Raw genomic sequence first — 12,762 nt, forward strand, 5'->3', positions numbered from 1 at the left:
ACACAGCGATACCGTCACACTGCGACACAGCGATACCGTGACACTGCGATACTGTGACACTGCGACACTGCGATACTGTGACACTGCGACACCACGACACTGCGATACTGTGACACTGAGATACTGCGATACTGTGACACTGCGATACCGTGACACTGAGATACTGTGACACTGTGACACTGCGATACTGTGACACTGGGACACTGTGATACTGTGACACTGCGATACTGCGATACCGTGACACTGCGATACTGTGACACTGCGATACTGTGACACTGTGACACTGAGATACTGTGACACTGTGACACTGAGATACTGTGACACTGTGACACTGTGACACCGTGACACTGAGATACCGTGACACTGAGATACTGTGACACCGTGACACTGAGATACCGTGACACTGAGATACCGTGACACTGAGATACCGTGACACTGAGATACTGTGACACCGTGACACTGCGACACCGTGACACTGCGACACCGTGACACTGAGACACCGTGACACTGAGATACCGTGACACTGAGATACCGTGACACTGAGATACCGTGACACTGAGATACTGTGACACTGTGACACTGAGATACTGTGACACTGAGATACTGTGACACTGTGACACTGAGATACCGTGACACTGTGACACCGTGACACTGAGATACCGTGACACTGTGACACTGCGACACTGTGACACTGAGATACTGTGACACTGAGATACTGTGACACTGTGACACCGTGACACTGTGACACCGTGACACTGAGATACCGTGACACTGAGATACCGTGACACTGAGATACCGTGACACTGTGACACCGTGACACTGAGATACCGTGACACTGTGACACTGCGACACTGAGATACTGTGACACTGTGACACTGCGACACTGAGATACTGTGACACTGTGACACTGCGACACTGCGACACTGAGATACTGTGACACTGTGACACCGTGCAGTGTGTCTGCTCACAGATATAAAAAGGTCTGGTGAATTCATGCTGAAATCAGAGTGCCCCTTTAATACAACTCCCGGTCCAGCAGATCCACCTTGTGGACAGGATGAGTCCGTGTTCACACCTGCTGCTTTACACCCGCCCATTGCTGAGTGACAGCTCTTCTCCCAATTGGATGGCCGATGTGCGAGCTCAACGAATCCTGAGACAGAGTTGGGGGGGTGGGCGGGAGTTTTGTAAAGCAGCTGAAATCTCAGCTGATGTGCAGCCTCCGTGGATGGTTCGACTCTTCCTCCTGACTCCGGGACTCTCACGAACACCCCCATCTCCTGACTCCGCTCTCACGAACACCCCCATCTCCTGACTCCGCTCTCACGAACACCCCCATCTCCTGCCGCCATGGATCGCTTTGTCACCATCTTCCGTTACTTCCAGTCTAACTCGGAGTCGATGATGAACGGGATTTGTGGTATCCTTGCCCTGGCCAGTATCCGGACCTACAGCTCCTTCCACTTCACCTGCCCGTGTTTGCCGGTCTACAACATGGTGTACGGGATCGGGGTGATGCTCCTGCCGCCCACCATCCTCTTCCTCTGCGGGGTCATCGTCAACAAGCACTCGCTGCTGATGCTGGAGGAGTGGAAACGTCCCGAGGGTGGGAGGACCAAGGACCCCTTGCTGCTCCGCTACATGTTCCTCTCAGTGGTCCAAAGGGCCGCCATTGCCCCCCTTGTCTGGGTCATCGTCACCCTGCTGGACGGCAAGTGTGTCGTCTGTGCCTTCAGCACCTCCCTGGACCCTGGCCGCTTTGTGGACGTGAACGCCTCGCCCGGCGTAGACCTGCTCACCGTCCTGTCCAAGGTTCCCTGCAAGGACCTCCCAGCCGACCTCCTGCACCACAACCTCACCTTCCCCAAGAAGGCCGTGATAAGGTACCTGCGCTCCGTCTCCCAGGTAACGCCCACCCCCCACGCTCCCCCTTTATTCCCACTGCACTTTAGGAAGGATGTCAAGGCCTTAGAGAGGGTGCAGAAATTATTTACTGGAATGGTCCCAGGGATGAGGGACTTCAGTTACATGGGTAGACTGGAGAAGCTGGGATTGTTCTCCTGAGAGCAGAGAAGGTTAAGGGGAGATTTGATCGAGGTGTTCAAAATCATGAAGGGTTTTGACAGAGTAAATAAGGTGAAACTGTTTCCAGTGGCAGGAGGGTCGGTAACCAGAGGACACAGATTTAAGGTAATTGGCAAAAGAACCAGAGGGGAAATGAGGAGAATTTTTTTTACGCAGCGAGTTGTTCTGATCTGGAATTCACTGCCTGAAGGGCAGTGGAAGCAGATTCAATAATAACTTTCAAAAGGGAATTAGATAAATACTTGAAGGGAAAAAATTTGCAGGGCTGTGGGGAAAGAGCAGGGGAGTGGGACTAATTGGATAGCTCTTTCAAAGAGCCGACACAGGCACGATGGGCCGAATGGCCTCCTTCTGTGCTGTATGGTTCTACGATACTCTTTGCCCCTTCCCCCACTGACTGCTGCTGGGCTCTGGGCTCCAACGGGCACCTGGTGACCATTCATGCCCTGGGTGAGCCCAGGCAGTGAGTGTGAACGGCCCATTCAACCAGAGACCCGTCCTGACTCCAACCAGCGTGCCCACACTGGGTAGTGATCAGGAGCAGCGACCCTGGCGGATGTTCCCCACCCCCTCCCCAGCACAGGCTTGGGGGAACTGAGGCCAATTTTAGCACCTCGACCACCCGCCCCGGCCGGGGTCAGCCGTGGTTCAGTGTCCGCACTCTCACCTCTGAGTCAGGAGGTCGTGGGTTCAAGTCTCCACTCCAGAGACTTGATCCCCATAATCCAGGCCGACACTCCCAGTGCAGTACTGAGGGAGCGCTGCACTGTTGGAGGGTCAGTACTGAGGGAACGCTGCACTGTCGGAGGGTCAGTACTGAGGGAGCGCTGCACTGTCGGAGGGTCAGTACTGAGGGAGTGCTGCACTGTCGGAGGGTCAGTACTGAGGGAGCGCTGCACTGTCGGAGGGTCAGTACTGAGGGAGTGCTGCACTGTCGGAGGGTCAGTACTGAGGGAGCGCTGCACTGTCAGAGGGTCAGTACTGAGGGAGCGCTGCACTGTCAGAGGGTCAGTACTGAGGGAGCGCTGCACTGTCGGAGGGTCAGTACTGAGGGAGTGCTGCACTGTCAGAGGGTCAGTACTGAGGGAGCGCTGCACTGTCGGAGGGGCAGTACTGAGGGAGTGCTGCACTGTCGGAGGGTCAGTACTGAGGGAGTGCTGCACTGTCAGAGGGTCAGTACTGAGGGAGTGCTGCACTGTCGGATGGTCAGTACTGAGGGAGTGCTGCACTGTCGGATGGTCAGTACTGAGGGAGTGCTGCACTGTCGGAGGGGCAGTACTGAGGGAGCGCTGCACTGTTGGATGGTCAGTACTGAGGGAGTGCTGCACTGTCGGAGGGTCAGTACTGAGGGATCGCCGCACTGTCGGAGGGTCAGTACTGAGGGAGTGCTGTACTGTTGGAGGGTCAGTACTGAGGGAGTGCTGCACTGTCGGAGGGTCAGTACTGAGGGAGTGCTGCACTGTCGGAGGGTCAGTACTGAGGGAGCGCTGCACTGTTGGAGGTGCTGTCTTTCAATTGAGACGTTAAACCGAGGCCCCGTCTGCCCTCTCAGATGGACATAAAAGATCCCACCGCCACTATTAGAAAAGCAGGGGAGTTCTCCCTGATGTCTTGGGGCCAATATTTATTCTCAACCAACGTCACTAAAACAGATTATCTGGTCATTATCACATTGCTGTTTGTGGGATCTTGCTGTGCGCAAATTGGCTGCTGCGTTTCCTACATTACAACAGTGACCACACTTCAAAAATACTTCACTGGCTGTAAAGTCCTTTGGGATGTCCTGAGGTTGTGAAAGGTGATATAGAAATGCAGGTTCTTTCTTTTCACCTGGCCCAAAAGACACATCCGTTTCCCCACTCCGGCCCACGGTTAAAATAGCAATCGGGGCCCGATGACATCATCGGACCTTAATATGCATATTTAAAGAAGGACCCCATTGGTTTTAGCCAGCTGTCCTTGCTGCCTGCTCAGACGCGCTGGGTATAATTGTCATGGAATGAATGTTCTTACAGTGGGAACAGAGTGAGGCGTCGGTCAGTAATTCTCAACCTTGATTTTAACAACCCGCTCGGGTTCCGCTGGATGCGGGGGGTTAAAATACCCCCCACCGTTTCAATCGCAGGAAATGCTTCTTGTCATGAGGCCCTGATCTCTCTCTCAGTGTAGGAGGATGGGTAAAAAAAGGGAATTCACTTCTCCCCATCCAAATATACCAGCAATTCATTCCCCGTCCATTTTATCACATTCCAACACTCCCAGGGCAGGTACAGGGTTAGATACAGGGTAAAGCTCCCTCTGCACTGTCCCATCAAACACTCCCAGGGCAGGTACAGCACGGGTTAGATACAGAGTAAAGCTCCCTCTACACTGTCCCATCAAACACTCCCAGGGCAGGTACAGCACAGGTTAGATACAGAGTAAAGCTCCCTCTACACTGTCCCATCAAACACTCCCAGGGCAGGTACAGGGTTAGATACAGAGTAAAGCTCCCTCTACACTGCCCCATCAAACACTCCCAGGGCAGGTACAGCACGGGTTAGATACAGAGTAAAGCTCCCTCTACACTGTCCCATCAAACACTCCCAGGGCAGGTACAGCACGGGTTAGATACAGAGTAAAGCTCCCTCTACACTGTCCCATCAAACACTCCCAGGGCAGGTACAGCACGGGTTAGATACAGAGTAAAGCTCCCTCTACACTGTCCCATCAAACACTCCCAGGGCAGGTACAGGGTTAGATACAGGGTAAAGCTCCCTCTGCACTGTCCCATCAAACACTCCCAGGGCAGGTACAGCACGGGTTAGACACAGAGTAAAGCTCCCTCTACACTGTCCCATCAAACACTCCCAGGGCAGGTACAGCACAGGTTAGATACAGAGTAAAGCTCCCTCTACACTGTCCCATCAAACACTCCCAGGGCAGGTACAGGGTTAGATACAGAGTAAAGCTCCCTCTACACTGTCCCATCAAACACTCCCAGGGCAGGTACAGGGTTAGATACAGAGTAAAGCTCCCTCTACACTGTCCCATCCAACAATTTGGGTCTAAGTTCTCTGGATTTAGATAAGTTTGTGTGTCCCTGTGGGGAGAGAGTGTGACTGCACATAAGTCAGAGGCTCTCCCTGGTTGGATCTCTCAGTAGTTTGGTTTGGGGAAGGGGCAGTGTCCGCCTAGCTCAGCACCGAGTCCCTATTAGAGAAAGGAGATCTTCAGCCTCTCTGTCCGGTCTGGGTGTAAACCCAAATCGAAGGGGTGAAAGGTCATTGTCTGACCCTCTGAACTACCCAGCTTTAGGCTGTTAAATGTCGGGTGAGAGCTGGAGTGATGTCGGAGGGCTGAGCACGGCAGCTCGTTAACCATGAGCTGTCTTACAGCGGCAACGTGCTGTTAATGGAATATTGTGGGAGGTTTTCTGGTCTCGTGACGTGGACACTCCGTGTGGTAAAAGCTCTAAGTGTGAATTTCATTTCCACAGGTTATTTTTGATGTGAGGTGTAACCTGTCTGACAGCTAATCCATCCCTCTCTAACCAACACCTTTCTTGTCTCTTTGTTTTATTATTCCGACTGTGAAGATTCCTCTCTCATTCCTCCTCAACTCCAAATCCTACCGTCCAACACACTCTCCCTCCTCCCTGCATCCTCCATGTTGAAATCCAGACCCAGCACTCCATCTCCTACTCTGACTCATTCTTTCCCAGGACCTCAAACCTGTGGAGCTCCTCTCCTCCCTCAGTCTCCCCTCCCTCAGTGTCCCCTCCCTCAGAGTCCCCTCCTTCAGTCTCCCCTCCTTCAGTCTCCCCCTCCCTCAGTGTCTCCTCCTTCAGTCTCCCCCTCCCTCAGTCTCCCCTCCCTCAGTGTCCCCTCCCTCAGTGTCCCCTCCCTCAGAGTCCCCTCCTTCAGTCTCCCCTCCCTCAGTGTCCCCTCCCTCAGAGTCCCCTCCTTCAGTCTCCCCTCCTTCAGTCTCCCCTCCTTCAGTCTCCCCTCCTTCAGTCTCCCCCTCCCTCAGTGTCCCCTCCTTCAGTCTCCCCCTCCCTCAGTCTCCCCTCCCTCAGTCTCCCCTCCCTCAGTCTCCCCTCCCTCAGTGTCCCCTTCCTCAGTCTCCCCCTCCCTCAGTGTACCCTCCTTCAGTCTCCTCTCCCTCAGTCTCCCCTCCCTCAGTCTCCCCTCCCTCAGTCTCCCCTCCCTCAGTGTCCCCTCCCTCAGTGTCCCCTCCCTCAGTCTCCCCTCCCTCAGTCTCCCCCTCCTTCAGTCTCCCCTCCCTCAGTGTCCCCTCCCTCAGTGTCCCCTCCCTCAGTGTCCCCTTCCTCAGTCACCCCTCCTTCAGTCTCCCCTCCCTCAGTCTCCCCTTCTCTCATTCTCCTCTCTCTCAATCTCCCCTTCCTCAGTCTCCCCTTCCTCAGTCTCCCCTTCCTCAATCTCCTCTCCCTCTGTCCCCCTCCCTCAGTCTCCCCTCCCTCAGTCTCCCCTCCCTCAGTCTCCTCTCCCTCAGTCTCCTCTCCCTCAGACCCCCTCCCTCAGTCTCCCCTCCCTCAGTCTCCCCTCCCTCAGTCTCCCCTCTCTCAGACCCCCTCCCTCAGTCTCCCCTCACTTAGTCTCCACTCCCTCAGCCTTCCCTCCCTCAGCCTCCCCTCCCTCAGTCTTCCTGGAATCCTCCAATCCATAGCCTTATAAAGGCCAAAATGAAGTCACTCATCCATTGACCTATCCTGCCCTTTTCACCCTTGATGAAAACCTGCAATAAAACCAGGGCCCATCAGGCAACTCAGAATGGGACAAAGGCAGAACCTTAAAATTAGAGCCAGGCCGTTCAGGGGTGATTTCAGGAAGCACTTCTTCACACAAAGGGGAGTGGAAATCTGGAACTCTCTCCCCCAAAAAGCTGTTGAGGCTGGGGGTCAATTGAAAATGTCAAAACTGTGATTGATCGATTTTTGTTGGGTGAGGGGATTAAGGGATATGGAACCAAGGCGGGTAAATGGAGTTAAGATACAGATCAGCCATGATCTAATTGAATGGCGGAACAGGCTCGAGGGGCTGAATGGCCTCCTCTTGTTCCTATGTTCCTATGACAATATTTTAACGGGATTGGGATAGGAAACAAAACTATCATAGACCACCAGGGCAGCAAGGCAAGAGGGCACAGGGTCAGGGTGTGACAGGCAAACCTGGGACAGAGGCCAGGAGATATTTCTTTACACAGAGAGTGATGCAAAACTAGAACAGAGTCGAACGAGGGCGCAGGACGCTGGGATTATTTATCAAACAGCTGATGGTGTAATGGGGAGATGGTAGGAATGGGGAGATGGTCGGGATGGGGAGATGGTAGGAATGGGGAGATGGTCGGGATGGGGAGATGGTAGGGTTGGGTTGATGGTAGGGATGGGGTGATGGTGGGGATGGGGAGATGGTAGGGATGGGGAGATGGTAGGAATGGGGAGATGGTAGGGATGGGGTGATGGTAGGGATGGGGAGATGGTAGGGATGGGGAGATGGTAGGGATGGGGTGATGGTAGGGATGGGGAGATGGTAGGGATGGGGAGATGGTAGGGATGGGGAGATGGTAGGGATGGGGAGATGGTAGGGATGGAGAGATGGTAGGAATGGGGAGATGGTAGGGATGGGGAGATGGTAGGGATGGTTAGATGGTAGGGATGGTTAGATGGTAGGGATGGGGTGATGGTAGGGGGATGGGGTGATGGTAGGAATGGGGAGATGGTAGGGATGGGGAGATGGTAGGGATGGGGAGATGGTAGGGATGGGGAGATGGTAGGGATGGTTAGATGGTAGGGATGGGGAGATGGTCGGGATGGGGAGATGGTAGGGATGGGGAGATGGTAGGGATGGGGAGATGGTAGGGATGGGGTGATGGTAGGGATGGGGAGATGGTAGGGATGGGGAGATGGTAGGGATGGGGTGATGGTCGGGATGGGGAGATGGTGGGGATGGGGTGATGGTAGGGGGATGGGGTGATGGTAGGGATGGGGAGATGGTAGGGATGGGTTGATGGTAGGGGGATGGGGAGATGGTAGGGATGGGGAGATGGTAGGGATGGGGAGATGGTAGGGATGGTTAGATGGTAGGGATGGGGAGATGGTCGGGATGGGGTGATGGTCGGGATGGGGAGATGGTAGGGATGGGGAGATGGTAGGGATGGGGTGATGGTAGGGATGGGGAGATGGTAGGGATGGGGTGATGGTAGGGGGATGGGGTGATGGTAGGGATGGGGAGATGGTAGGGATGGGGAGATGGTAGGGATGGGGTGATGGTAGGGATGGGGAGATGGTAGGGATGGGGTGATGGTCGGGATGGGGAGATGGTAGGGATGGGGAGATGGTAGGGATGGGGTGATGGTAGGGATGGGGAGATGGTAGGGATGGGGTGATGGTAGGGATGGCGAGATGGTAGGGATGGGGAGATGGTAGGGATGGGTTGATGGTAGGGGGATGGGGAGATGGTAGGGATGGGGAGATGGTAGGGATGGGTTGATGGTAGGGGGATGGGGAGATGGTAGGGATGGGGAGATGGTAGGGATGGGGAGATGGTGGGGTGGGGTGATGGTAGGGATGGGATGATGGTAGGGATGGGTTGATGGTAGGGGGATGGGGAGATGGTAGGGATGGGGAGATGGTGGGGTGGGGTGATGGTAGGGATGGGATGATGGTAGGGATGGGTTGATGGTAGGGGGATGGGGAGATGGTAGGGATGGGGAGATGGTAGGGATGGGGAGATGGTAGGGATGGGGAGATGGTAGGGATGGGGAGATGGTAGGGATGGGGTGATGGTAGGGATGGGGTGATGGTAGGGATGGGGAGATGGTGGGGTGGGGTGATGGTAGGGATGGGATGATGGTAGGGATGGGTTGATGGTAGGGGGATGGGGAGATGGTAGGGATGGGGAGATGGTGGGGTGGGGTGATGGTGGGGTGGGGTGATGGTAGGGATGGGATGATGGTAGGGATGGGTTGATGGTAGGGGGATGGGGAGATGGTAGGGATGGGGAGATGGTAGGGATGGGGAGATGGTAGGGATGGGGTGATGGTAGGGATGGGGAGATGGTAGGGATGGGGTGATGGTAGGGATGGGGTGATGGTAGGGATGGGGAGATGGTAGGGATGGGGAGATGGTAGGGATGGGGAGATGGTAGGGATGGGGTGATGGTAGGGATGGGGAGATGGTAGGGATGGGGAGATGGTAGGGATGGGGAGATGGTAGGGATGGGTTGATGGTCGGGATGGGGAGATGGTGGGAATGGGGTGATGGTCAGGATGGGGAGATGGTGGGGATGGGGTGATGGTAGGGGGATGGGGTGATGGTAGGGATGGGGTGATGGTAGGGATGGGATGATGGTAGGGATGGGGTGATGGTAGGGATGGGGTGATGGTAGGGATGGGGAGATGGTAGGTATGGGGTGATGGTAGGGATGGGGTGATGGTAGGGATGGGGAGATGGTAGGGAACGGCGAGATGGTAGGGATGGGGTGATGGAGGGTATGGGGAGATGGTAGGGATGGGGTGATGGAGGGTATGGGGAGATGGTAGGGATGGGGTGATGGTAGGGATGGGGTGAGGCCAAATAGGCCAAATGGGTCAAGAGGTCCTTCTTCATCAAAACTGATCCAATGATATCGGCCCTTCACTTTGGTTTTCCAATGGCTGTTTGTTGAATGGTGTTTATTGGCTCTCCTCAGGCACTGGGATGGACCATCCTCCTCCTGTTGATCTTGGCTGCCTTCCTTGCTCGTTCCCTCAAGCCGTGCTCCAAACACGTCACCTTCCTGCAGACCAGGTACTGGAGCAACTACATCGACATTGAACAGAAGATCTTTGATGAGACGTGCTGCGACCACGCAAGAGGATTTGCCCAGCAGTGTGTCATCCAGTTCTTTGACAGCATGCAGAGCGAGTTCAAGACGTACCACCCGGGTCTGGGCCGTGTGGCGGGGGAGGAGGCAGACCAGCTTCACGGCATCACCGACAAGGAGCAACTCAACAACCTCCTGAAGAAATGGTTTGATACGAAGCCTCCGCTGAATATCAGCGCCGTCAGCCTGCAGCGAGTTAGTGGTTACACCTCCATAACCTGGGATAGCCCGTCCACCCACCGGCCAACAGTGCTGCCATCGGCCAGCGCCAAACAGACGGCCGTGTAGGAGCGTCCACTCGTACCTGGACCACGGGGCGCTGGTGTTCTGTACTTTTCTCTCCTTCCTGAACAGCGCCAACTCTCGCTAAAGGGGACAGTTCCAGGGGTGACGGATATCTTCTAGCAGCGGTTACACTCTGGTATTGGTCACTCTCCAGTACCGGTCACTCTCCAGTACCGGTCACTCTCCAGTAGCGGTCAATCTCCAGTAGCGGTCAATCTCCAGTACCGGTCACTCTCCAGTAGCGGTCAATCTCCTGTACCGGTCACTTTCCTGTACTGGAGAGACAAGGGAGAGAGGGAGACAGGGAGAAAAAGTCTCTCTGTCTTTTTGGGTCTCTGTCTCTTTTTCTGTCTCTCTCTCTGTCTCTCTCCTTCTCTCTCTGTCTCTCTCTCTCCTTCTCTCTCTCTCTGTCTCTCTCTTCTCTCTTCTCTCTCTATCTCTGTCTCTGTCTCTGTCTCTCTCCTTCTCTCCCTGTCTCTCTCCTTCTCTCTGTCTCTCTCTCTGTCTCTCTCCTCTCTCTGTCTCTTTCCATCTCTGTCTCTCTCTCTGTCTCTCTGTCTGTCTCTCTCCTTCTCTCTCTCTGTCTCTCTCCTTCTCTCTCTATCTCTCTCCTTCTCTCTATCTCTCTCCTTCTCTCTGTCTCTCTCTCTGTCTCTCTCCTTCTCTCTGTCTCTCTCCTTCTCTCTCTGTCTCTCTCTCTGTCTCTCTCCTTCTCTGTCTCTCTCCTTCTCTGTCTCTCTCCTTCTCTGTCTCTCTCCTTCTCTCTCTGTCTCTCTCTCTGTCTCTCTCCTTCTCTCTCTGTCTCTCTCCTTCTCTCTCTGTCTCTCTCTCTGTCTCTCTCCTTCTCTCTGTCTCTCTCTCTGTCTCTCTCCTTCTCTCTCTCTGTCTCTCTCCTTCTCTCTCTGTCTCTCTCTCTGTCTCTCTCCTTCTCTCTCTGTTTTTCTTTTTTTATCTCGGTCTCATTCTCACAAACATTTCCCCAGAATGGTGTAAAATCACAGCCCAAGATATGGACTCAACCCAGCCATTTAACCTCCCAAGTCCCTTTCTCTCTGTCTCTCCCTCCGTGTCTCTTTCTCTCTCCCTCTGTCTCTCTTTTTATGCCGGTCTCTCCTTCTCTCCTTCTCTCCCTGTTTCTCTCTTTCTATCTCTTGGTCTCTTACTCACAAACATTTCCCCAGCATGGACTAAAGTCACACCTCAAGAATGAAAACATGCATTAACAGTGAGTGAACTACACTCTGAGTCTGGGAATTTTGAGAGCGACATGGGGCAGTAAAAGGGGAGAGCAGTCAGAGAGAGAGGGAGAGAGAAAGAGAGCGGGAGAGAGATAAATATAGAGAGAGGGAGAGAGGGCTGACGTCACTGGCCTTGTATGGAGTGAGTGATTGGGACCATCCTGGAACGGGCAGGGCAGTTTGAGCTGAGTTAATCACATATTGAATCTGTATTGTTAGTGTGATAAGACGACACTTCACCTTTAATAGGGTCACACCTCACCTTTAACCCAAATTCCTCTGGCTGATCTTTTCTGGGTGTTGGTGGAAAGGCAGCATTGACGTTCACAATGAAAAGGTCACATTTCATCGATGAATTGTATCAAACTCCAAGATCTCTGTTTTCTGTACACAACATTATGAAAAGAAAATTCTTTCGTAATAAAGTTTTCTCAGTGGGAGGAAAGTGGTAGAATGTGATCACTCCCTGGGAGTGTTTGATGGGACAGTGTAGAGGGAGCTTTACTCTGTATCTAACCCTATACCTGCCCTGGGAGTGTTTGATGGGACAGTGTAGAGGGAGCTTTACTCTGTATCTAACCCGTGCTGTACCTGCCCTGGGAGTGTTTGATGGGACAGTGTAGAGGGAGCTTTACTCTGTATCTAACCCGTGCTGTACCTGCCCCTGGGAGTGTTTGATGGGACAGTGTAGAGGGAGCTTTACTCTGTATCTAACCCGTGCTGTACCTGCCCTGGGAGTGTTTGATGGGACAGTGTGGAGGGAGCTTTACTCTGTATCTAACCCATGGTTTCTGCCCCACAAATTCTGCTTCCTTGCTACTGTCACAGACTGTTTGCGACTTCAGGATTCTCCAAACAGAGTCACCAACCCCATATATTGTCCATCACAAAGACCGTATACTTCCCCCTCTGTAATATCACCCACCTCTACCCCACCTCAGCCCCTCTCCTGAAACCCTCAATCATGCCTTTCTCCTCTCCAGACTTTATTGCTCTTACACTGGCCCATCATTCCTGCCCTTTCTGACCAACTTTGGCTCCCAGTTCTCCACCGCCTCAGGTTTTAAAATCTTGACCTTGGCTTTAAATTCTTCCATATCCTCGCCCTCAGGGTCTCTGTAACCTCCTCGAGTTCTCCAACCCCCTCCAACTCCCTCCAACCCCCTCCAACCCCCTCCAACCAGAACTCAGACTTGCCTCTTGCCCAATCCCCTCCCTTTGCTTCCCCATTAGAGATTGTCTCTTCAGCCGTGCTCTGGAACTCCCCCCCTAGATCCCTCTACCTCTAC

The 12,762-nt window shown here is 53.8% G+C and overlaps 1 protein-coding gene across 1 annotated transcript; it reads left to right on the plus strand.

The window, feature by feature from the left end:
* Positions 1–1,350: 1,350 nt before the first annotated feature.
* LOC137340370 (calcium homeostasis modulator protein 3-like) lies at positions 1,351–10,238 on the plus strand. Its single transcript, XM_068002789.1, has 2 exons — positions 1,351–1,905; positions 9,777–10,238. Exons 1-2 carry the CDS (start codon positions 1,351–1,353, stop codon positions 10,236–10,238), a joined length of 1,017 nt encoding a protein of 338 aa, XP_067858890.1.
* The last annotated feature ends 2,524 nt before the right edge of the window (positions 10,239–12,762 follow it).

The sequence above is a fragment of the Heptranchias perlo genome, chromosome 21, assembly GCF_035084215.1.
Source record: "Heptranchias perlo isolate sHepPer1 chromosome 21, sHepPer1.hap1, whole genome shotgun sequence".
Taxonomy (NCBI): domain Eukaryota; kingdom Metazoa; phylum Chordata; class Chondrichthyes; order Hexanchiformes; family Hexanchidae; genus Heptranchias; species Heptranchias perlo.